A 26,330-nucleotide genomic window follows, 5' to 3' on the forward strand; every position below is an offset into this window, starting at 1 on the left:
TATTTTTAAAAAAAAATTTAATTTTCACATTTTAAATAAAAAATCTCGTAATTCATAAATTTCAGAAAAACATTAAAATGCATTTTATAATTTTTCTTATAAACTAAAATTTAATCAAATTCTACCAAAAAGAAAACGCTACATTAAAAAAAACCCTACCTGGACTCTCCCGCTCCGGCTCCGTCCATCTCCGTCGATGTCCGTTGGTGGCTCTCCGTTGCTCGCGCAATTCCGTCGAAGTCCCGCAAATCCGAAATCGGTGGATGAGGAGGAGCTCGATCGAGGTATGCGGAATGAGGGGGGTCGCTCTCCTTTTATAAGAAAAATTAGGGTTTAGCTACCTCGATCGAGGTATTCTTGACATGCCCATACATCTCGGCACATCTACCTCGATCGAGGTATTGGCATGCCACGATACCTCGATCGAGGTATTCTTGACATGCCCATACATCTCGGTACATCTACCTCGATCGAGGTATTGCCATGCCACAATCGTGGTATGTTGGTAGAAGCGGGATGCCAAGTCATGTGTCCAGCATACCTCGATCGAGGTATGTCATCCGCCCTGTTGGCTGCCCTGTCGGATGGCACATACCTCGATCGAGGTATGCTGGACATGCCACCTGACCTCGATCGAGGTTGAGCTGTATTGCCACGATACCTCGAACGAGGTAGATGTGGCATGTATAGCTGGCTTGCCAGCAAGCCTCGATAGAGGTAGAGGCTCGGTCCGGTGAAAAAGCGCAGTACGTCGGTCGAGGTATTGGCTTGGCTCGGTTGTGCTCGTGTGTGATTTTCATTGGAGCTTATACCTCGATCGAGGTATTGGAGACCGAAGCAAAACCTTTGTATTTTCACTCGAGCGGGTGTCACACTCACCCGAAAGTGGTCCGGAAGTGGACACCCTTAGCTTGCTACCTCCCCTACTTGTTTAAGGAATACAAAGATAAAAGCAAAATATTTAATTCAAGATTTTTCTTACATCATTGAATTAATTCAACATTGCTGAATTAGACCTAATTCAATGTTGTTGAATTATGTAGTCAACTCAAAACTCAGATTGCATGTCTAGGCATTCATTTACACTAGTGCCTACACTAGTACTTACCGATCAACCCTATCCCTAAATAGCTAAAGTGAAATTTCACAATGCGAAATGGGGAAAATTGAATTGCAATCTAAATTGGGAAAGGAATCATGGGATATGGGAAGTGATTAAGCTCTGATAAATTATCTAAATAATCATGGACATTGAATGGCCAGTTGTCCTTGGTTGGATGGATTACGTGTTGTTATCAAGGTCGGGGGCAACCTGTTTTGGTACATCAGCTGAAGGATGACCATAGGATAGGGGCACTATGAGGTCTCAAGATTTCCCCATTGTGCACAATGGGCAAAATAGAGTGTTGGCCTAGCCCTAAGGTGAGGGCACTCATTGGTGGGATGATTCTCTATGGATATGCCATAGGTCTACATGTAATCTTGGCTTGGAAATAGGTAAGGATTGATGGAGCCTTCATTTTCCAATCCTCCCTTTAGTTGTTGGCTTAGCTGATTCAAAAAGTTAGTAGCCAACTCTTTCATATTTCCACAATGGGGTTGTCTCCTTGGCTTCACCTACACTAGTGATTTTAACAATTTGGGACACTTTTATGAAGTCACTTGTGACTTATCTCCTTGTAAATTCTCCTTCATATTGTCACCTAAGCATATAGCAACCTTACTACAAAGATCAAATAATGTGGGATGGCAAAGAGATGGTCATTAGAGCTTGGAGTCCCACAACATATGAGGAAGAATGGCAAGAGTTGTGCATCACTCATCCTTTCATGTGGCTTGCACCATGAATTCAGGTGCTTAATCCAAGCAATGTAATCACAAAGGGACTCAATTTCCTTCTTCTTGACTTCGTATAATTGGTTAATAAAGTTCCATTTGGGACCACTAGGGACAAAACCCACTATCAATGATCTTCATATCATGTCCCAATTAATTTAATCCTCAGGGTTTAGAGCCCTATACCATTGAAATACCTTGCCATCGAGGCTTAGTACAAAGGAATTGACCTTATCCAGGTCTCCAATATCCCCAAAGGTTTCACAAATTTTCTCAAATCTCTCCACGTGAGACACTGGGTCTCCTTCACCTAATAGTTAATTGATGAGTTTGGAGACACTGATGACTGGCTTACTCCTTGAGGAGTTGACATCTCTTTCCATGAAGGTTGGTGGCATGGCCGCGCATCCTAGTGCTTGCACTAGGATCCTCATGGCTTCATCCGTACGCACCATTTGTGGCACATGAGGATTTAATAATGGGGAGGGAATTGTCTCGTGAATAGGTTGCACTAGGGGTGGATTAGAAAAGGTTGGGGGTCAAAAAAGGTGGGATTTGGTGGTTCCTAACCACTAGGATCTAGGACTAGCATACGAAGTGGGTTTGGTTTTATCAACTACAGTTGGTGGTGGTCTAGGCATAGGCATACCTAAGTTGGGAACCAGTCTATAGGGAGTAGATACCAGATAAGGAGTACATTCTAAGTTTCTTCCCCAAGTTGGATACAATAAGGGTTTGGAAGCCAACATTTTGGGTAATGTGTCCTCCCTCGATTTCATTGTTCATTCACCTACATGCCGTAGGATTGTGTGGTCACTAAACATTTTGCATCCTTGGCTCAAAGATATGGTCCTTTCTCATAAAAGTGTACATGAGATGCCATAGAGCTTCCTGCTGGTATGGTAGGTATTGGGGCACTCCACAAAGCTTTTGGCACAATTAATGACAATGGGCCCTCTACATCCACTAGCAGTCTAGTTTCCCTTACAAATGGGTTTACCATGTCGTTGTCAGCAAACCTCCCCATCATGTTGGAGAAGATCTGCCTAATTTGTAATGTGTTAGTGGATGGCTAGGGGATTGGGGTCAAACCGTTGTAAAGTTGGGAGCGATAAAGGCCTTGAGATTTGGGTTTTGGATCATTTCTTCGTCGAAAGTCATGGAATCCTTTGAGCTTGAGATATTTGCTAAGCAAGTCAATACATAGAGTGTGTTGACATTCATGATCCACTAGAGGAAAATATGGGTTAGTGACTAGCAAAGATGTTCGAGGCACTATCTTTAGATAGGTCAGGCTTCACTACTATAAGCACTCTTCCAGAGCTCAGGAAGGTACAAGATGAGTGATCACTTGGGGCAAGAAAACTAGAAGTCAACTAGAGTCAACTAGCAATTCCTTAGCTAATTCAAAGTGGTGCTGAATTAGCTTTAATTCAACGACCCTAAATTAAGCTTAAATCCACATTTTGTTTTTTTGTCTTTTTTTTGTGTCACGTCAAATTTAGCCGTGAGCCCCCCTACCAACCAAGGGCAGTACGGGGCTCAAAATATTCCTCTACCCCCACCCATCTTGGGTCCTCAACACCATCGTAGCTTGCTATGGGCCCGATTGACGAGAGTTAGATAAAGTGCATGCAATATGTAATAAAACAAATAGAACAATAAATTAAATGAGAAGAAGTAGACTTACCACCTATGCCTCAAACGCCAACTGTCGGCATGCACAAAGTGCGAAGCACCTACGGTGTCTAATGGTCTCCTCACAGCCCTCCTCTAACTCTTGAACTTTTCAGGATGGTCCCTGTACTCCTTCTTCAAAAACTTCCAGTCAGCTTTGTCTGCCCAAGTGGGTTTAGCCTTCCCCTTTGTGATGGAAGTTCGCAAGGTTGACCTACGATGCTTCAAGACAAAACACATGTGTTCTCGCATGTAATTGTCATTGAACTCCCCATTTGGGGGGCTAGGGTATTGTCTTTTCAATTCATCGGTGACTGTCTTCTTCTTTTTATCATCCTGGTACCTCCAGTCAGTAGCTATGCTGCTCTTGAAGTGGTGGCTCATCAACCGCCTCATGGTGGCCAGCACTTCTGAGCAGGGTTTAAGTAGTTACGTAATTACTGGCCATTTTTAAGTTAATAACGTGTGTTAATAACAACTTCACATCATCACGTAATTAAGAGCTTGGTAACAAGCCGGTTTACAGTAACCTGATAACCTACAAAAACCTCGTCGGGATCTGGTAAAATCCCATCGGGTGATAGGAAATATGCTTTTCCCACTGGGCCTAGTGGGAAAACTTGAAAGCCTGCACACGTTGGGATAATAAAAAATGCCGGTGGGCTATATATTCTATATATGACAGGCCCATGACAGGCTCCCTCAGCGTCATTGTCCATGAAGGGTCCATGAATGGAAGTGGAAATGGGTCTTTGATGGTTTGCCAATTGAGTCATTTTTAGTAGTTGAAGCAAACCTAAAGTTTACCATTCTTCTTGGGCATGATGGTGATTGAGAATAGACAACCACTTTGGACAACTTGGTAAATAAATCTTTCCTTGAGCAGTTGATGTATTTTGTCCTTCACCTACTTTACAAAGTTGAGGTTCATTCAGTACCACTACTATCAATGGGTTTTGCATCAAGAATTAGAGGGATTTGGTGTTGGTTGAGGTTAGGTGGCACCTCTTTTAGTTCTTTGTACTCCTAGGCAAATACATATTGATACTCTTTGAAGAGTACTTTGGTTGAAGTGAGGAACTTGCCTAGAAGCACTTCGTCGATCTAGATAACCTTCAATTCTTCACTTGTCCCCACATTGATTTATTGAATTGCCTATCCTTCAGTGATTTGGACACTTATTTGTCTGGTGGGTTTCTCTTCAACTTCTTGTTGGCCTTCCTCTTTGTTTATGAAGCCTTTGGAAAAAACCATGCATGTGGTTCTTTAGCTGGCTGCGTTCTCCTCGATGTTTGGCACATAATCCTCTTTTACCTCTAGACATTATGGTTTGCATTCCTTGTTGATTGTTCTCTTACCATTGGTATACATACTCTGTTGCCTTCTTGGGTGATGGTGGGGACTTTGTCGCCCTAGCCATGAAGCACATTTGCACCCTTAAACCACGGTCTCCCTAACAACATTGGTATCGTACTTCATTCTGTTAGGGATAACGGAGCAACAATGCGAGAAGAGGAATGTGTAAAATACACAATACAAAAAGCACACGAACTGGAAGAGAAAGAGAGATGCCAATAAACGTGGTTCACCCAGTGTGAGATACATCCACGAAGAAACAACCATTCCAATGATTTTCTTGTCCAACAAGCAAGAAGATACAAGATACAAGTAGGATATCAACTCCTCTCATGCTATATGAGCCACACCCTTATTTTACAATTTTGAACACATCATTCATGCACTAATTTTCATGTATTTTTTGCTTTGAGGTTGTTGCCCCTAAGTCCCCGTCAAGGGGGGTATACTAGCTATTGTTGACCCCCCTTGGAACCCCGAATGATAGTAGTAGGGGTGTGTTGCCTCCCCTACCCCCGCCTTCATAGAATGCATATAAACATGCTTGGGTCCAAAAAACGCCTAAAAACAACCTCCCACGAAAAAAAAAGACTAGGCTCCACATACAATAATCTCCCACTTTGAGGCTGATCATAGTAACTCCACTGTCACTACACTCACTAAAATTCTTTGGATCTGGCTATCTCTCATATTGTTTCTCATTCTTGAAGACCAATTGAAATTGAGCAACAGATCAACTTCTCTCTGGTTACCACCTTAGTCAACATGTCTGCAAGATTTTGGCTAATGTGTATCTTTTCTAGCTCTTGGATTATCTTTGCTATGGTCTTCTTTTCTTCCTTCCACTCTGATATTTTAAGCTAGAGTGATGAGTAAAAAAATTCACTCAAATCACTTGCCAACAGTGACTCATGCCCTATTTGCCTCTTCTTATGCATCAAACAAGCCATTCATGGACATATCTCGGGCATCTACACATCTACAAAACAATTGAAGGGAAAATCAAGGTTTTCAAGGAGAAAAGAGCATCCAAGCTCATAAAGTGGGCTTGAGCTAATAATCCCCATAATTTCTAAACTTACATTATAATCTACCAACTCAAATATATGCATTGGAAAGATATGCAAATGCCTACTTTATCAAAAGGTTTGAATGAACCTCTCATGATTTTTTTGGGATAAAAACCAAGATTTTAGTCACTTTGTGAACAATTGCTCCACAAGGAAAATGCCACCTAGTAAGTGGCCTATTTTTTTCACTTCTTGTTATGCAAGTGTAGAGAAGCACCCTTTAACATCTTATATCTACACATAAAAGCCCAAAAACATGAAATATAGAGAAAAGGATCTCACAATAAGGGTTTTGGAAGATCTCAAACTCATGCATGCTTTTGATGACACTTTAAGCCCAAACTTCTCAAAAGGTTTGAGAAGTGGAACACATGGTCAAAGGTCATCATAAAGTATCAATAGAAAAAGTTGATGTTGTCACATAGGAAGAAATCAAAGATTGAGCACTCAATCTCATCTTGAGAAATCTAAAAAAGCCATGTAGATGCGAAAAGGGCATGATTTCCAAGAATTTCCAAAAGTTGAGATAGGTCCACAAATACATTCCAGTAACCAAGGTTGGTATGCTAAATCATGAGGATCTATGATTGATTGAAAATTACCAAATCTAAATCCAAAATTACAACCCTTAACTCAAAGTCAACTCTTGAGTTGATCAAGGACGAGCGCACAGATGCCACAAAATTGATCATATACCCAATAGGATCTAGGAGTGTCACATTTTTTATTGTCCCCATAGGTGAAATGTCACAAGGGAGCGATCCAAACTCTCTTGTATATTTCTTCAAGTGGTCCTACTCTTTCACCATCTATTTACTCTCTCACCTTCTCTCCTTCCTACTTCTAGGATCCCATCACCCACTTTCTCTACATTGAATCAATGGCACAATCACCATCAACATTCTAGAGCAAGGATGGGCTAGTGATTTCATTCCCACATCTTCTTATAGTGGTCAAAATAGAAAGATCAATGGAGTATTAAAGGAGAGAGCATTGTTGTACTTCTCACTTTTGACTACCACCAAAGATAAAGGCTGATGTTTTGCAGATCACTCATTAAAGAGGCTGATGTTTTGGAGATGGCTCATCAATACAAGCATAAAGAGGCTCATGTATAGTGGAAGGGGATAGATTACTACATTTCATGCCTCTCCATGTCACTCGTTTTAGGCATCCAATGGATGGGTTTTACTCTATCCTTAACCTACCTATGCTCGAGGTCTTGGATAATACACTATTGATTATGTTGCACTACATGAGACAATCAATAGTAGGGACGGCTTGTTTCAAGCATGGGGAGATTGGAAGTTGAATGAGAATATAGTGACAAACCCATTTGGTAACATTGTAGAGAAGATGTATTTGAAGCTACATGTAGTAAAAAATCAGTAAAAGATGGGGAGGCAAAAGCAATTTCAATGGTCTCATACATATGCACCTTCTATAGAGTCTTGAAAATGGTCATTTATGAAAGACTTAAAAACGAGAAGCTAGTGCACCTCTCTAAATCAAAGATAGTTGCTTATGGGGCATACTCGTGAATGAGGAGGGAGCTAGACATGAGAGTTCATCTCATAGAAAGAAGGCTGATGAAATTTGATGAAGTGATCCATCTTGAGGATGATGAAGGAGAGGCGAGACCATCTCCAAAATGAACCTGGTTGACTGACCTCAAGCTAAAGAAAGGGAGAAGCAATGCAGGAGAGAAACGTGAAATCATGTTGAAAAATCCCTCACCCTCTATCTACCTCTCAAACCATGTCATAGTGCTTAACACAGGATAGTGTCAAACCTTGTCACCATCCCCCGATCACAGATCCCCATTGCGATGAGCATAGTCGATTGGGCTAGAGCTAGAGGGATCGTCCTTCATTGACCTTAGGAGCGTTTGATATTGAGGTCATTGTTTGTCAAGCATAGTTGGCTATGGTAAAGTATACTTCGGTAACCCATAGTAGCCAAGCTTCGTTCAATAAGAAAATAAAGCAATCAACGGCTATGGTATCCTTATTTGATAGGTAGATCAAGTAGCATAGAGCATCCAACATGTTAGACTGACCCAGTCTGGCCGACCCTACTGTTTCAGACAGCCCCAACCTGACCAGTACTTCTCCTGCTGTCCTGCCTGCCGTACAACCATGTGGCAGCCTCTGATGGGTTGTTGCCTGCCTGTTCTGCTGACACAAGCCACCATACAGACTGACATCAGCCTGTACCTGCTCATACTGCTGACCTTGCGTACCTGCTGTACCTGCTGTTATGGGCTGCAGCTATTCTTTGCTGATGAATTTGATTGAGTTTTCATAATCAATAATCCCTACTTTGCATGATGGAGCTGATGGGTTGGAGTCGTGTGGGTAATTAACCTTAGGCTTTGATTCACCGTACTGCATGATGAGTGTGGCATACCCAGGTTTTTAATTTTCCTGGTTTGCAGGTTAGTCCACTTTGTTGCATGAATCTGACTTCTCTATTGTGTTTGGTTTGTCTTCTTTAGGAAGTTTTGAGCCCATTGGAGATTTGAAACAAATGTGCAAGAAATTCTGGTCTGATGAGGCACTTCAGGCTGTGAAACTAACGCAACAGCAAAGAATCCCTAAATTGAGGGAGTTCATTTTAGGTCTCTTACATGAATGTGCCATAAAGAAAGATGTAGCAGCTGGCAGGCATGTGCATTACCTAATGGCCACTTGTGGGCTTGAATCGGATGCCTTTCTAGGGGACCATCTTATCCGTCTGTTTGCTTTATGTGGGAGCTTGAATGAAGCAAACAAAGTGTTTTGCAAGATTTTAAGTCCAAGTGTATATACATGGAATACAATCATTTTTGCACATGTCAAGCTAGGAGACAGCGAAAGGGCCCTTCACCTGTATGATGAAATGCAGCAGGTGGGCATGAAAGCAAATGGAATTACGTTTTCGTGTATTTTGAAAGCTTGTAGTAGCGTAGGAGCCTTGCTGCAAGGCAGGGTGATGCATGAGCAAGTCATTAGAAATGGGTTTCAATTGGATGTTGTCATTGGGAGCACCATTGTTGATATGTATGCCAAATGTGGGAGGTTAGAGGAAGCACTTAGGGTGTTTGATTACCTACCAGATCGAAATGTAGTGACATGGGGTGCACTAATTGCAGGATTTGTTGAGCATGGGCATGGTCTTGCTGCCCTTGAACTTTTTGAAAGAATGCAACCAGAGGGTATCCAGCCAAGTAGTTTTAGTTTTTCATGCATTTTGAAAGCATGTGGGAGCATCGGAGCCATAGTACAGGGCAGGATGATCCATGAATGGATCACTCAAAGTGGACTTGAGTCAAATGTGGTCATCGGGAGCACACTCATAGACATGTATGCCAAATGCAGTAGCTTAGGTGAGGCTTGGGAAGTATTCAATGAATTACCAAATCGAAACGTTGTAACTTGGGGTGCAATGATCGCAGGCTATGTCCAGCATGGTCACAATCTCCTTGCTTTGGAATTGTTTGAGTGGATGAAGCAGGATGGAATGTCTCCAGATAAATTTGTATTTTCATGTGTTTTGAAAGCATGTGGTAGCATAGGAGCCATAGCGCAGGGCAGGCTGTTACATGATGAGAGTAACCGTTTTGGATTCCAATCAGATGCGGTCGTAGGAAACACCCTCGTTGACATGTATGCTAGGTGTGGGAGCCTAGAGGAGGCACGTCGAGTATTTGATCGATTGCTGGCTCGAGATTCAGTATCATGGGGTGCAATGATTTCCGGATATGTGCAGCATGGTCACAGTTTTCCTGCCTTTGAGCTTTTTGATAATATGCTACAGGAGGGCGTAAAGCCAGGTAAAGTTGTAATTCTGTGCATTCTGAAAGCCTGTGCCAGTATAGGAGCATTAGGGCAGGGCAAGCTCACACATGGCCACATATTCGCATCCAGGCTTGAAAAAGATGTGGCACTAGGGACTGCACTTATTGATATGTATGGCAACTGCGGAAGCCTTGAAGATGCTCACACAGTTTTTGTAAATTTGCCAGATCAAAATATGGTGTCATGGGGTGCAATGATTGCAGGATATGCCCAACATGGTAACTGTAGGCTAGTGAGACAATGTCTCAAGGATATGCAGCAGCAAGGCTTTCAGCCCAATGATGTCATATTTACTAGTATTCTCAATGCTTGCAGTCAGGCTGGCCTTTTGGATGATGGCCATAAGTATTTCATATCAATGAGAGCAGAACATGGCATTTCACCAAGAATTGAGCACTATAGCTGCATGGTTGACCTTCTGGGCCGTGCAGGGTGTTTAAGTACAGCTGAAGATTTACTCAAAACCATGCCAATGTCACCTGGTTTTACCCCGTGGATGTCTTTGCTCTCTGGTTGCAGAACACACGGAAACATGGAACTAGGTGGGCGATGCTTTGAAGAACTGTTGAGATTAGATCCTGGTGATGCTGCTGGCTATGTCCTGATGAGCAGCATCTACGCTGATGGTGAGATTTGGGAGAAAGCTGATACAATACAAGACTGGAGAAGATGTTTAGGGGCATGGAAGAAACCTGGGATGGCCTGGGTTGAGGTTAACAAGATGCTACATGAGTTCATTGTGGAGAGTCAAGATCTTATGGAAACTAATCAGATCCATATCAAGTTAAAGAGGTTGAGTCGAGTTGCCAAGGATGATGGATATGTGCCACAGTTGAACTTTCTCTCGATGCCCATCTCAAAGTCACAACAAGCTACCTTGACGTGATATCTACTTCTTCTTGTGAGTAAAGGAGCTCTGCCCGAGTCTACAATTCTTTGTCTACGTTCCTTCAGGCTGTCCTGCATCTGAAGTCGATAATGATGTCCTTCACTTTCCAGGCCTCTTACAGTTTTGCCAGGATATGTTCTCGATCTTTCACGTTGCTACAGGCACTTGCTGCTACTTCGTTAACGGCCATGTTGTTGTGTTTTGCGTATGATCGTAGTTCAACATTTCATTGGGACTATTGATATAGGATTCAATTTAACCTAGTCTTATTGGCACTTCACACTTCTTCTGCATGCTTTTGTTCTCTCTCAAATAGAGAAAGCTTGGGACGTACGGGATGCATTAAAGGGCGGACTCTGATCATTTAGTTCAAGACTAGCCAGATGGGTTGACTTTATAATTCATGGATGAAGTAGAGGACAAGAAAGGTTTGTGAGGCAAGTGCATGAAGCAAGGAAATAAGTGGCCCAAATAGGGTGCACTATCTATGGCATTAGGGAGGGGACCAATGTTAAACTGGTGGTATTGTAAGGGTCGAGGTACTCTATCTCAAGAAATGTAGAAGCATGTTTTGGGGGAAATGGGAGGCCATGTTTTCCATAGAGAAGATGTTTGAGACCCATGAGAGAGGGTTACCAAGTCAGATATCTGTATGAGTCAATCAAAATACAAGTGCTTCTACCTTAAGGCTTTGGAGTAGCAGTATGATTTTTCATATTTATCCTCACAGTTGGCCACTATATAATGAGTCAATTCTTTGGAGTCCGGGGCCTCTTTATTTTAGATGCTCCATAATGTTGCCCTCTCATACAAGGACTCCAAGTGGACCACCTTCATGACGAGAAATATAATCCAAAGTTTGTGTAGAGGGTTAGCCCTACGTATAAAAGGATAGTTAGGAAGATGAAATGATAATCCGTAGTTTAAAAATAAGATGAGAGGCTTTCATTAGTGAGTAATAACATCTTTGTATAAATGTAGTGCCGGAAAAAGCCTCTCGGGCTTGGAGATAGGGGATACCTGTAGCTTACATGATGCCCCTAACTAGTCATAAGTGTTGCCAAGAAGCTAGGACTTTTAATAATGGAACGGACACGGCAATGATTGTAGAACTCAAGACAACGAGGGCAAGATATTTGTTGACTTTGAATGCACCAAATGATTCCTAAGTCAAAATTAGCAGGATAGCTCTGCTTGTAGATTGAGTCTATTAGAATATTTAGTAGTTGTGACAGTAATACCATCATCAAGGCACTCATGGGACACTTCTTGGAAAGTTCGAATTCATGTTTTAGAAAGAAAGAAAAGAAAGAAATTTTATTAGAGTCTTCGAAAGACCGATGGGTCTATGAGACTGAAAGAAAACCTGATACAAATCACAGTAAGGGTGGAGCTACTGAAACGAGCATCATCACCCATGCTGAATCCTAAGTCTGATCATACATAATCAAATACATCTAGATGTAACAATGAAAATAAAAGGACTGGAATCCTTCGTATGTCATGTCGCCCTGGCCAATGCATAGTCGGTGATGGGATGTTGGCACCCCTCAAGGGGTACTGTGCGTCTCGGTCTCCTGGACGAGGCTCGACACAAGACCAGAGCCACCGTGACTCTCGTGGGACGTATCCCAGGTCTAAACAATGACGAGAGGTCCCCCAGAGTGATCTGTGTGTCCCCTCGATGTCTCGTGTGTCGGGCTGTGATCGTCGGGTTGGGGTCTTTGTCACGTCTGCGGCTAGAGATTGGACGATCAATGTCACTCGATGGGAAGAACTCTGTGATCCTGCTCTGAGAGGTGTCTGATGATGTGGCCAAGCTTCATCGCCTGAGTAAGTGCTCTGTGTCGGACCCCCTCGTGAATGAAGGCCGTGAGGCATCTCTGATCTAGGTAGGTGAGGAATCTGAAAAGGAGCCCAGAGCTGTCTCTGAAGAGGCAGTGGTAGCGACCGTGGATCTTGTAGTACACTAGGCACCTGAAAATATGTATCGTGGCTATCTGTGCCTCTATCTCTTGTTGAGATATCGAGGTCCACTCGTGATATGCCAAGGTGACCGTTGTGCATTTATGTCACTGACTTGTTAGCTGCAGATGCGGTTGGTACACCGCCCATGAATAATAGCTGGATGACAGCTATCTTTATGTACTCTAGTTAGTGGCTCAGTTAGTATGCCACCTAGGTTAGCTGAGTTTAGTTTGAGACCCACATATAGGGTTCATCTATTCCTTTTGTATGAAGAGAGAGTTCTTTTGGCTTTCATAACTAAGAAGAGGAAAACTGTTTTCAGCCTCCACTTTTGTGCGTATTCCCCCATTCTGTATGTGAGAAAGCTGCAAGTGAGACTCCTTACCTCCCTCCCACTCTCTTCACATGGTATTAGAGCTCAATTCATGGTAAGGAGCTCAAGAAAGAAAACCAAGTTCACGGTGTCTTGGTAAGAGGATCAGTGTTGCTTTCCTTTTTCGAGTTTGGGAGCAAATCTCTGCAAGTAGCACAGCCGAAAAGTGCAAGAGTGCACTGTCTCAGATTGGGATGCCCTTTGCGGTGTGGCGAGAGGGTAGTATATGCTGCGAGAGAGGGCGAAGCCCCTTGGTGACATTATTTTTTTGATTCGAGGCCATTTCAGGGCCCGTTTTAGTGGCAAAAGTTTTTCGCAGGCACTCATGAAAGTGCCCTGTTTTTGTTATGCGACCACTATTCTGCAGATCGGTGAAAAGTTGCTGCAGAAATTGCATCATATGCTTGTGTGCAGAGATATTGGGAGTGACAGAATCATTCTTATTGCCTGTTGATGCAAAATCGTCACTAGGAAGTGACTGTGTGGTCAAATACCACTTTCGTCAGGTTTGCAGATTTGCCCTTGTGAGGCAGAAGTTGTGTTTTTTGCAGTGAGAGAATATTTTTGTAGTGTTGTGTAATGGTGTCTGATGCTCTTTCATAGATAGTCACTGAAAATCTTGACAAGAACAACTTTCTAGCATGGAAGTTGAGAATGACGAATTTCCTTAAGGGAAAAGGCTATTAGGAGTTCATTACTGGAGCTAAACTAGAACCAATTATTCCTAATGTTCCCAATCAACAGAAGTTGCAGGCATTTAAAGTCTGGCATGAGAGGGCCAGAAAAGTTATGTACTGGCTGTCTATCAGTATTTGAGATTCTATAATTTTGCATATTCAGGATGCAAGCACACCGAAAGAGGCGTGGGATACTTTGACAAAAATGTATAGCACAAATACGCAAGCCAAGAAAATGCAGCTCAAGCAGGAGTTGCATAATGTGCAGAGAGAAAAAAAAAAAAATATGAGCATCAATGACTACCACATGAAGGTGAAGAAGATTGTAGATGCACTTGCTTCTATTGGGTCGCCAGTGGAAGATGATGATTTAGTTAATGTGACCTTGAATGGTCTAGGAAAGGATTATGTACAGTTTTGGACATCCATTGCCGTCCATGAGAATTTTCTTGATTTTAAAGGAGTTGATTGCTCTTCTAATTTCTGAAGAGTAAGGTGGTGCATCTTTTTCAGGAGAAACTTCAAAAGAAACTGTCTTCTACTCAAATGCTAGAAGAGGTAGAGGCAGAAGTAGAGCAAGTCGATCTGGAGGCCATGGCAGAAATCAAAATATGCAGCAAATTCAAGAAAACCAGTCCTATGGAGGACGACGTGGTAACTTTAGAGGTAGGGGGAGCCAAAGAGGTCGTGGTGGATGGCAGAGAGGCCAAAATGCAAACAACAATGTTGAATGCTACTACTGTGGTAAAATGGGTCATATGGATAAAGACTGCTACAAAAAGCAGAATGACATCATGAATGGAAAATTGCAGCAAGGCAATTATGCATCCTCTAGTAGATAGGGTGATGACAGAAATGAGCATTTGTTTATGGTGCAGCACATGACCAATTCTGTGACAAGTGCAAAAGAAAGCAATGATGTGTGGTATGTTGACTCAGGTGTGTCAAACCACATGACAGGTCATGCAGAATGGATGCAGGATGCAAGGAAAATGGAAAGTCCAGGATTTGTGGAGACTGTTGATGATACTGCACATCCTATTGTTGTGCAGATTGGTAAAATTCCTTTGTCTATGCAGGATGGGAAAAAGAAATACCTATTTGATGTATTTCATGTCTCGAATATCACCAAGAACCTGGTTTCTATTGGTCAAATGGTTGAGCAGGGCTTGTAGGTCAAATTTAATCCTCATGGATGCTTTTATGAAAAATAAAGGTCGCTTGATAGCAAAAGGGAAAAAGAAGGGCATGATGTTTACGTTGGATGTAGACATGTCTGAATTGAGTGCAGCAATGTTTGCACATGGGACCGGTGTAGTTGCAGATATTGATATCTGGCATAAACGCATTGATCATGTTAATGTACAGCAACTTAAATTAATGCAGGCCCAAAATATTGTTGTAGGATTGCCTAAGTTCAAGGTTGCAAAAATGCATAAGGTATGTGAAGCTTGTCGATTTGGAAAATAGGCAAAGAAACCATTTCCTAGACATGTTCAAGAGAGAAAGAGGCCATTGGAATTAATCCACTCTGATCTGTGGACTGCTAAAGCTGCATCTATTGGAGGCTGTCTTTATATTGTCACTTTTATTAATTACTACAGCAGAAAAGTTTGGGTGTATTTTATGAAAAAGAAAAGTAAAGTGTTTGGGCATTTCAAAGCTTTTAAAGCTATGGTTGGAAAAGAAATAGGCCTGCAACTAAAATGTCTAAGGTCAGATGGAGGGGGAGAGTACCTCTCAAATGAGTTTGCAAGGTTCCTATAGTAGCATGGCATAAAGCAGCAATATTCATGCAGTCATACCCCACAACAGAATGGACTTGCAGAAAGGAAAAACAGGCATATTGGAGAGGTATCTCGTGCCATGCTCAACGAAAAAGACTTGCCATATTATTATTGGGCTGACGCAGTTGCTACAGCAGTCTACATAATGAACATGACTCCCACTATAACAATACATGACATGACACCAGAGGAGAGGTATACTGGTAGGAAACCAGATATTTCTCATTTGAAAGTTTTTGGTTGCATTGCCTATGTTCATGTGCCAGATGAGTTGAGATCCAAGTTGGATCCAAAAGCTGAGAAGTGCATCTTTATTGATTATTCTCTGCAACAGAAAGGGTATAGATGCTATAACCCTTCTACTCGTAAGTTTACAGTGAGCAGAGATGTTTTTTATGAGATGAGCTGTTGGTATAAACCAATAAATGTGATTGATGATGTATATGCACAAAATGGTAATGCTGCACAGAATTCACAGCAGCAATCACAAAATATTAGTGGACCTATAGTATCCTCTAGCAATGGTTCACATACTTCATCATGGACAAGTAGATTGAGATGAGGAGAATCTCGTCAAAGCAATGCAGATAGTGGTATGCAAGTATCACGAAAGAGAAAAGAGAAAGTACATCAGCCCATGGTTGATGTGAATGCAGGTCACTCTTATGTGGATGGTGAATCCAGTGGCTCAGAACAGAGCCTTGATGATGAGTTGGGTATTCCTTCTGTTGTTATACTTGGAGTAAGGAAGACAAGGTATGTTTTGAGAGCACCTGGTAGTGAGACTATTTTGCACAAGTCTACCAGAGTTAAGTATCCTATGCATAGGCTGAAATATGATGGATTTATAGCCATTCACTATGCCTATATGGTCAAAGTGATACAAGAACCAGAACCCACTTCTTTTGAGCAAGCCGTGGGAAAAGAAAAATGGGGGAAAGCCATGGATGAAGAAATGGATGCCTTGGAAATGCTACATGGGAATTGGTGCCTTTGCCTAAAGACAAGAATGCAATTGGCTGCAAGTGGGTTTATAAGGTGAAGCACAATGCAGATGGTTCTGTGATCAGATACAAGGCAAGATTAGTTGTCAAGGGGTATGCACAGACACATGGCATTGATTCAGTCCGGTTGCAAGGATGGCAACCGTAAGAGCAGTCATTGCTATGGCTGCATCAAAGGGATGGTCTTTACATCAGATGGATGTAAATAATGCTTTCTTGCATGGTGATTTGCAAGAAGAGGTCTATATGGAGTAGCCACCAGGTTATGTGCATGCTGTTCATCCTGAGTTTGTTTGCAGGTTGAAGAAAGCCTTGTATGGCTTAAAGTAAGCACCCAGAGCATGGTCTGACAAGATAGGATAGTATCTTGTCATTATTGGCTTTCAGATTTCCAAGGTAGATTTCTCACTTTATGTGAGAAAAACAGAGACAGGTATTATGCTGCTTGTCATGCTGCTTGTCATTTATGTTGATGATTTGATCATCACAGGTGATAGTGATGAAGATATCCTTCATGTGAAAATGCTATTGAAGCAGAAGTTTGAGATGAAGGATTTGGGAGAGCTGCATTATTTCTTGGGCATTGAGGTGATTAGATCCACAAGTGGGATATGGCTCTTGCAGAGGTAATATGGATTGGACATGCTGTCCAAATATGGGATGATAGGCTATAAGCCTGTTTTCAGTTCCTTTGGAGCAGAATGTGAAGTTGAGCGTAGATGCAGGTGAGCTTCTGGAAGACTGTACTATGTACAGACGCATAGTAGGAAGTTTGATTTATATGACCATTACCAGGCTAGATTTGAGCTATGTTGCTGGGTTGGTAAGTCAGTTTACGTAGGCTCCAAGGAAACCGCATTTGGATGTGGTTAGACACATATTGAGGTATGTGAAGTCCACATTGCAGTATGGACTATTTTATGAGACTGGGGTTCAGATACAGTTGCATGGATACACTGATGATGATTGGGTTGATAGTATTTCTGATAGACGATCTATTAGTGGATATGTGGTCTCTTTTGGGAGTGCTGTAGTCACTTGGAGAAGCAAGAAACAACCTACAGTTGCCTTGTCGAGCATAGAGGCTGAGTATAGGGGTGTAGCAATGGTTGCATGTGAGGCAACTTGGTTGCATAAGCTGCTTTATGATATGCATCGATCTACAAATGGGCCAGTTGTCATTTATTGTGACAACATGAGCAGTATACACTTGGCAAATAACCCAGTCTATCATGCTAGAACAAAGCACATTGAGGTGCATTATCACTATGTGCGGGAGAAGGTTCTAGTAGGTTTTATTGATCTAGTTTATGTCAGCACAAAGGATCAGTTAGCTGACATATTCACGAAGGCATTGGGATGCAGAGAAACTGTGCAAGTTCAGAGACCTACTTGGTGTGCAGGAATTGGGATTGAGCTCGAGGGTAAGTGTTGAGATATTGAGCTCCACTCGTGATATGCCAAGGTGACCGTTGTGCATTTATGTCACCGACTTGTTAGCTGCAGATGCGGTTGGTACACTGCCCATGAATAATAGCTAGATGATAGCTAGTTAGTGGCTCAGTTAGTATGCCACCTAGGTTAGCTGAGTTTGGTTTGAGACCCACATATAGGGTTCATCTATTCCTTTTGTATGAAGAGAGAGTTCTTTTGGCTTTCACAACTAAGAAGAGGAAAACTATTTTCAGCCTCCACTTTTGTGCATATTCCCCCATTGTGTATGTAAGAAAGCTGCAAGTGAGACTCCTTACCTCTCTCCCACTCTCTTCACATCTCTGTGATTGGGGTCCCTCCAGGCGCTACTCTGAGGGTCTGGAGCTCCTCTCAAAGCTGTGTGATGTTGTGCCTGAGTCCCTAGATAAGGGTGCCCTGCTCGTGTATAATGCGGGCCTGCTGCTCCTGGGTATGATGCGTCAGCCTCGGGGGGGTCACTCATCATATGTAACCCTATCACGTGAGTTCAACAGAAGGATTTTTTTAATATCTAAAATTTACAGAAATAAATATACATAAGGGACTATTTAAAATAGTTTTGGAAAAAATTTACAGATTTGTATAAAAAAGGGGTACATTTTATTAATGAAATTTTTTACAGATAAGGGACTTTAAATATAGGCCTTGAACGCACGTGATATAGAGGGTTTATACATAGTGACCCCCCCGAGGCGTCAGCTCTGCTTGACGGGCCCGGATGCTATGTATCTCAGCCAATAGGGAGTCCCAAGCATCTAGTGGGGGCCTAGAATGTCCTAGTCTAGGTGGGAACTGGATCTCGAGAGGGGTTGGAATGAAGGCGGGCTGCTGAGGTTGTACTGAGGGTGGGGACAGCATGATCTATGTGGGGGAGTGGTATGTAGGAGTAGCTAGGCCGATGAGGTGATGAAGGGTGGCTGACTGAGAGGTAGAGGTGATACAAGGGGAAAGTACTATGGAGCCGTGGCCAGTGGGGCCAGTGGTGAGGCTACTAGAGAGGAGACCTGTGATGATGATGTAGGAGAGGGGAAGAAGAGAGGTGGCATAGATGATGAGGCGGATGATGGTGGTGAAATAGTGGTGGTAACCATAGAGGTCAAGGATGTGGTGAGTAGCATGGGCTTTGGGTGGGCCCCTTTCTTCTAGGCTGTGGTGCTATCCACTGTCAAACCGCTCTAGTTGCTGCATTTGTTGAAGTCCTCAAGATTGAGTTGCTTTTGTGTTTTCGCCTTGTCACCGTTCCCCTTCCCCATCTCCACACGTATGCAAATTTGGACCGAAGGGTCTCTCGCCTAGTCTCCTGTCCTCATCCCCCTATTCCCTTCACTATGGGGGAGGCAGCAGTAGGCAAAGAAGGGGTTGCAGGAAGTCAGAGAACACCTGTTCACAACTCCGACCCCTTCTTTTTTCTTTAAAAAAAAAAACGGGGGGGTGGGTTGAGCGAGGGGTAGCGGAGGGTAGTGAGGGGGTATGGAGGGGTAGCAAGGGGGGTACCGGGGGGGTAGTGGAGGGGGTAGCGAGGGGTAGCAGAGGTGTAGCGGGGGGGAGAGAGGGGTAGCGAGGGGATAGCAGGGGGTAGCAACGGGTAGCAGAGGGGGTAGCAAGGGGGTACGGAGGGGTAGCAAAGGGAGGAGTGAGGGGTAGCAGAGGGGGTACGGAGGGGTAGCGAAAGGAGCAACGAGGGGTAGTGGAGGGGGCAGCGGAGGGAGCAACGAGGGGTAGCAAAGGGGGTAGCAGTGGAAGGGGCGGCAGAGGGGGTAGCAGTGGAGGGGGCAGTGAGGGAGCTTGAGAGAGAGGAAGAAAAAAAGAAGCAGAGGGGGCAGTGAGGGGGTACGGAGGGGTAGCGAGAGAGAGAAAATATCACTTACTATGGGCTTAGTAGAAAAAAGATGAGAACTCTCTAATCCGACTCTATTTTCATCTTCATTGAGGGAGGACCAGTTATACATCAAGGCCTTGGATTTCGACACCTACTGTTCTGAGGTTAGAGAGTCTAGAGAGATTGTTGGTCTCTATCGGCTCAGTAGAGAAAGGATGAGAACTCTCCAGTTTTACCCACGTCTAATGGAGTCCAGTTATGCATCAAGATGTTGGATTTCAACACCAAGTGTATATTAAGATTAGAGAGATAAAAGATGATTGAGACTGTAGGAATGTGAGTGTGTTGACTCGTCTACATCTCCCGAGTCAGCACAACATAAGCTGCCCTTCCTACTCTTCCTTCCCTTATGAGAGGCATGCGCAGGTGATGACCCCTCGATCGAAGGGGCACGAGGGGACGGCTGGGTAGTACGTCCACCCGTCGGTGTAGGGGAGGGAATTGCTGAGGTCCTCTGAGATAGCAGAGAGAAGAATCTCGCTGCCTCCTCATCTCTCATCTGTGCTACAAACTCGTCGGGACTCTCGACAAAGCCATGCACGGCTAGCAAAGGAGTTCCCCGAGGGGTAGTCGCAGTGCTACGTGGAAGAGGAGTCAGACCAGGGGTAGTCGTAGTGCTAGGTCCAAGAGGAGTCGGGGGTCCTCGGGGTAGTCGCCTGAGAGAATCAAAGTTCTCTGGAGCATAAAGATCATGAGCTCTTCTCCTGCGAGGCTGTCCGTACTCATCCGATGAGCGACGTGATCCCATGTCTAACATAGATACAAACACAAAAACAAAAAACAAAAAAGGAAACATAAGCATAGGCATAGGCATAGGCAAACAGGGAAAGAAGAGGAAGAAGAGGAAGAGGAAGAGGAAGAAGAGGAAGAGGAATCTGAAGAAGAGGGAGAGAAGAGGGAAAAGAGTGTGAAGATAGTGGGAGAGAGGGAAGGAGTCTCACTTGCAGCTTTCTCAGATGCACAATGGGGGAATACACACAAAGGTGGAGGCTGAAAACAATTTTCCTCTTCTTAGTTGTGTAAGCCAAAAGAACTCTAGTACAAAGAAATAGAAGAACCCTATATGTGGGTCTCAAACCAAACTCAACTAACTAAGGTGGCATACTAACTGAGCCACAAACTAGAGTAGATAAGGATAGCTGTCATCCAGCTATTATTCATGGGCGGTGTACCAACCGCATCTCCAGCTATAACAAGTCGGTGACATAAATGCACAACAGTCACCCTGGCATATCGCGAGTGGAGCTCGATATCTCAACACTCCCCCTCGAGCTCAATCCCAATTCTTGCACACCAAGCAGGTCTCTGAACTTGCGCAGCTTCTCTGCGCCTAATGCCTTCATGAATATGTCAGCTACCTAATCCTCTATGCTGACATAAACTAGATCAATAAGACCTAGTAAAACCTTCTCCCGCACATAGTGATAATGCACCTCAATGTGCTTTGTTCTAGCATGATAGACTGGGTTATTTGCCAAGTGTATACTGCTCATGTTGTCACAATAAATGACAACTGGCCCATCTGTAGACTGATGCATATCATAGAGTAGCTTATGCAACTAGGCTACCTCACATGCAGCCATTGCTGCACCCCTGTACTTAGCCTTTGTGCTCGACAAGGCAACTGTAGGCTGTTGTTTCTGGCTGCTCCAAGTGACTGCAGCACTCCCAAAAGAGAACACATATCCACTGGAAGATCGTCTATCAGAAATACTACCAGCCCAATCAGCATCAGTGTATCCATGCAACTGTATCTGAACCCCAGCCTCATAAAATAGTCCATACTGCAATGTGGACTTCACATACCTGAGTATGCATCTAGCCGCATCCAAATGTGGTTTCCTTGGAGCCTGCATAAACTGACTTACCAATCCAACATCATAGCTTAGATCTGGCCTGGTAATAGTCATATAAATCAAACTTCTTACTATGCGTCTGTACATAGTAGGGTCTTCCAGAAGCTCACCTGCATATGTGCTCAGCTTCACATTCTGCTCCAAAGGAACTGAAATAGGCTTACAGCCTGTCATCCCATATTTGGACAGCATGTCCAATCCATACTGCCTCTGCAAGAGCTGTATCCCACTTGGTGATCTAATCACCTCAATGCCCAAGAAGTAACGCAGCTCTCCCAAATCCTTCATCTCAAACTTCTGCCTCAATAGCATTTTCACATGAAGGATATCTTCATCACTATCACCTGTGATGATCAAATCATCAACATAAATGACCAACAGCATAATCCCTTTCTCTGTTTTTCTCACATAGAGTGAGAAATCTGTCTTGGAAATCTGAAAGCCAATAGTGACAAGATACTGTCCTATCTTGTCAGACCATGCTCTAGGTGCTTACTTCAAGCCATACAAGGCTTTCTTCAACCTGCAAACAAACTCAGGATGAATAGCATGAACATAACCTGCTGGCTGCTCCATAAAGACCTCTTCTTGCAAATCACCATGCAAGAAGGCATTCTTTACATCCATCTGATGTAAAGACCATCCCTTTGATGCAGCCATAGCAATGGCTGCTATTACGGTTGCCATCCTTGCAACCGGACTGAAAGTTTCTTCATAATCAATGCCATATGTCTGTGCATACCCCTTGACAACTAATCTTGCCTTGTATCTATTCATAGAACCATCTGCATTGTGCTTGATCTTATAAACCCACTTACAGTCAATTGCATTCTTTTCTTTAGGCAAAGGCACCAATTCCCTGTTGAGATATCGAGCTCCACTCGCGATATGCCAGGGTGACCGTTGTGTACTTATGTCACTGACTTGTTAACTCGAGATGCGGTTGGTACACCGCCCATGAATAATAGCTGGATGACAGCTATCCTTATCTACACTAGTTCGTGGCTCAGTTAGTATGCCACCTTAGTTAGTTGAGTTTGGTTTGAGACCCACATATAGGGTTCTTCTATTTCTTTGTACTAGAGTTCTTTTTGGCTTTCACAACTAAGAAGAGGAAAACTGTTTTCAGCCTCCACCTTTGTGTGTATTCCCCCATTGTGCATGTGAGAAAGCCACAAGTGAGACTCCTTCCCTCTCTCCCACTATCTTCACATGGTATCAGAGCCTTGTTCGTGGTAAGGAGCTCAAGAAAGCAAGCCAAGTTCGTGGTGTCCTGGTAAGAGGACCAGTGTTGCTTTCCTATTTCGAGTTTGGGAGCAAATCTCTGCAGGTAGCACAGCCAGAAGTGCAAGAGTGCACTGTCTCAGATTGAGACGCCCTTTGCGGTGTGGCGTGACGTTATTTTTCTGATTCGAGGTCATTTCGGGGCCCGTTTTGGAGACGGAAGTTCTCCGCAGGCACTCAGAAAAAGGCCTTGTTTTTGTTGTGCGACCACTGTTCTGCGGGTCGGTGAAAAGTTGCCGCAGAAATTGCATCGTATGCATTTGTGCAGAGATATTGGGAGTTGCAGATTCATGCTTGTTGCCTGTTGATGCAAAATCGTCACTAGGAAGTGACTGTGTGGTGAAATACCACTTTCGTCAGTTTTGCAGATCTGCCCATGTGAGGCAAAAGCTGTGTTTTTTTGCAGTGATAGAATACTTTGAGTGTTCTGTAATGGCATCTGATTCTCTTTCACAGATTGTCGCTGAAAAGCTTGACAAGAACAACTTCCAGGCATGGAAGTTTAGAATGATGAATTTCTTGATGGGAAAAGGCTATTGGGAGTTCATTACAAGAAATCAAGAAGAACCTGTTCTTTCTAATGTTCCCAATCAACAGGAAATGCAGGCATTCAAAGGATGGCATGAGAGAGCCAGGAAAGTTATGTACTGGCTGTCTATCAGTATTTCGGACTCCATGATTGTGCGTATTCAGGATGCAAGTACACCAAAGGAGGCATGGGATACTTTGGCAAAAATGTACAGCACAAATACGCAAGCCAGGAAAATGCAGCGCTCAAGCAGGAGCTGCACAATGTGCAGAGAGAAAATATGAGCATAAATGACTACCACATGAAAGTGAAGAAAATTGCAGATGCACTTGCTTCCATTGGGTCACCAGTGGATGATGACGATTTGGTCTCTGTGACCTTGAATGGTCTAGGAAAGGATTATGCACAGTTCCGGACATCCATTGCCGTCCGTGAAAAATTTCCTGATTTTGAGGAGTTGATTGCTCTTCTAATTTCCGAAGAGCAGAGAAATGGTGGTGCATCTTCTTCAGCAGGAACTTCAAAAGAAACTGTCTTCTACTCAAATGCTGGCAGAGGTAGAGGTAGAGGTAGAGGAGGCCGATCTGTAGGCCGTGGTAGAAATCAGAATATGCAGCAAACACAAGAAAACCAGTCCTATGCAGGAGGACGTGGTAATCCTAGAGGCAGGGGGAGCCAAAGAGGCCGTGGTGGATGGCAGAGAGGCCAAAATGCAAACAGCAATGTTGAATGCTACTATTGTGGCAAAATGGGTCATATGGCTAAGGACTGCTATAAAAAGCAGAATGACATTATGAATGGAAAATTGCAGCAAGGCAATTATGCATCCTCTAGTAGACAGGGTGATGACAGAAATGAGCATTTGTTTATGGTGCAGCATATGACAATTTCTGTAACAAGTGCAGAAGAAAGCAATGATGTGTGGTATGTTGACTCGGGTGCATCAAACCACATGACAGGTCATGCTGAATGGATGCAGGATGCAAGAAAAATGGAAAAACCAGGATTTGTGGAGATTGGTGATGATACTGCACATCCTATTGTGCAGATTGGCAAAATTCCTTTGTCTATGCAGGATGGGAAAAAGAAATACTTGTCTGATGTATTTCATGTCCCGAACATCACCAAGAACCTAGTTTTTGTTGGTCAAATGGTTGAGCAGGGCTTGCAGGTTAGATTTAATCCTCATGGATGCTTTGTTCAGGATATGAAAAATAACGGTCGCTTGATAGCAAAAGGAAAGAAGAAGGGCAAGATGTTTACGTTGGATGCAGACATGCCTGAATTGAGTGCAGCAATGTTTGCACATGGGACCGGTGTAGTTGCAGATATTGATATCTGCCACAAACGCATTGGTCATGTTAATATACAGCGACTTAAATCAATGCAAGCCCAAAATATTGTTGCAGGATTGCCTAAATTCAAGGTTGCAGAAATGCACAAGGTTTGTGAAGCCTGTCAATTTGGGAAACAGGTAAGGAAACCTTTTCCTAGGCATGTTCAAGAGAGTAAAAAGCCATTGGAATTAATCCACTCTGATGTGTGGACTACAAAAGCTGCATCTATTGGAGGCTGTCACTATTTTGTCACATTTATTGATGACTTCAGCAGAAAACTTTGGGTGTATTTTATGAAAAAGAAAAGTGAAGTGTTTGGGCACTTCAAAGCTTTCAAAGCTATGGTTGAAAAAGAAACAGGCCTGCAAATAAAATGCCTAAGGTCAGATGGACGGGGAGAGTACCTCTCAAATGAGTTTGCAAGGTTCTTGCAGGAGCATGGTATAAAGTAGCAATATTCATGCAGTCATACCCCACAGCAAAATGGAATTGGAGAAAGGAAAAACAGGCATATTGGAGAGGTATCACGGGCTATGCTAAATGAAAAAGATCTACCAGATTATTATTGGGCTGAAGCAGTTGCTACAGCAGTTTATATAATGAACAGGACTCCCACTGCAGCAATACATGGCATGACGCCAGAGGAGATGTATACTGGTAGGAAACCAGATATTTCTCATTTGAAAATTTTTGGTTGCATTGCCTATGTCCATGTGCCAGATGAGTTGAGGTCCAAGTTGGATCCAAAAGCTGAGAAGTGCATCTTTATTGGTTATTCTCTGCAGCAGAAAGGGTATAGATGTTATAACCCTTCTACACATAAGTTCACAGTGAGCAGAGATGTTGTTTTTGATGAGATAAGCAGCTAGTATAAACCAGTGAATGTAATTATTGATGTAGATGCACAAAATGGTAATGCTACACAAATCTCACAGCAGCAATCACAAAATATCAGTGGACCTGGAGTGTCCTCTACCAGTGGTTCACATACTTCACCATGAACAGGCAGATTGAGATCAGGAGAATCCCCTCAAAGCAATGCAGAGAGTGGTACGCAGGTATCACAAAAAGGAAAAGAGAAGGTAGATCAGCCCATGTTTGATGTGAATGCAGGTCACTCTTGTGTGGATGGTGAATCCAGTGGCTCAGAACAAAGCATTGATGATGAGTTGGGTATTCCTTCTGTTGTTACACCTGGAGTAAGGAAGACCAGGGATGTTTCGAGAGCACCTGGAAGTGAGCCTATTTTGCGCAGGTCTACCATGGTCAGGTATCCTGTGGATAGGCTGAAATATAATGGATTTACAGCCGTTCACTATGCCTATATGGTCAAAGTGATACAAGAACCAGAACCCACTTCTTTTGAGCAAGCCATGGGAAATGAAAAATGGGAGAAAGCCATGGATGAAGAAATGGATGCCTTGGATGCAAATGCTACATGGGAATTGGTGCCTTTGCCTAAAGACAAGAATGCAATTGGCTGTAAGTGGGTTTAT

At 43.2% G+C, this 26,330-nt stretch overlaps 1 protein-coding gene across 1 annotated transcript in view; it reads left to right on the forward strand.

The window, feature by feature from the left end:
• The window catches only part of LOC147890526 (pentatricopeptide repeat-containing protein At1g06140, mitochondrial-like), a 42,795-nt gene extending 32,025 nt beyond the window's left edge, over positions 1-10,770 (forward strand). The window contains exon 2 of the mRNA XM_087390314.1: positions 8,437-10,770. Coding sequence (XP_087246440.1) covers positions 8,437-10,664 — 2,228 coding nt within the window. The 3' untranslated portion in view covers positions 10,665-10,770. The remainder of the gene's footprint in view (positions 1-8,436) is intronic.
• The last annotated feature ends 15,560 nt before the right edge of the window (positions 10,771-26,330 follow it).

This window comes from Dipteris shenzhenensis, chromosome 19, assembly GCF_047967505.1.
Source record: "Dipteris shenzhenensis isolate YYH24624 ecotype China chromosome 19, Dip_SZ_1.0, whole genome shotgun sequence".
Lineage (NCBI taxonomy): Eukaryota > Viridiplantae > Streptophyta > Polypodiopsida > Gleicheniales > Dipteridaceae > Dipteris > Dipteris shenzhenensis.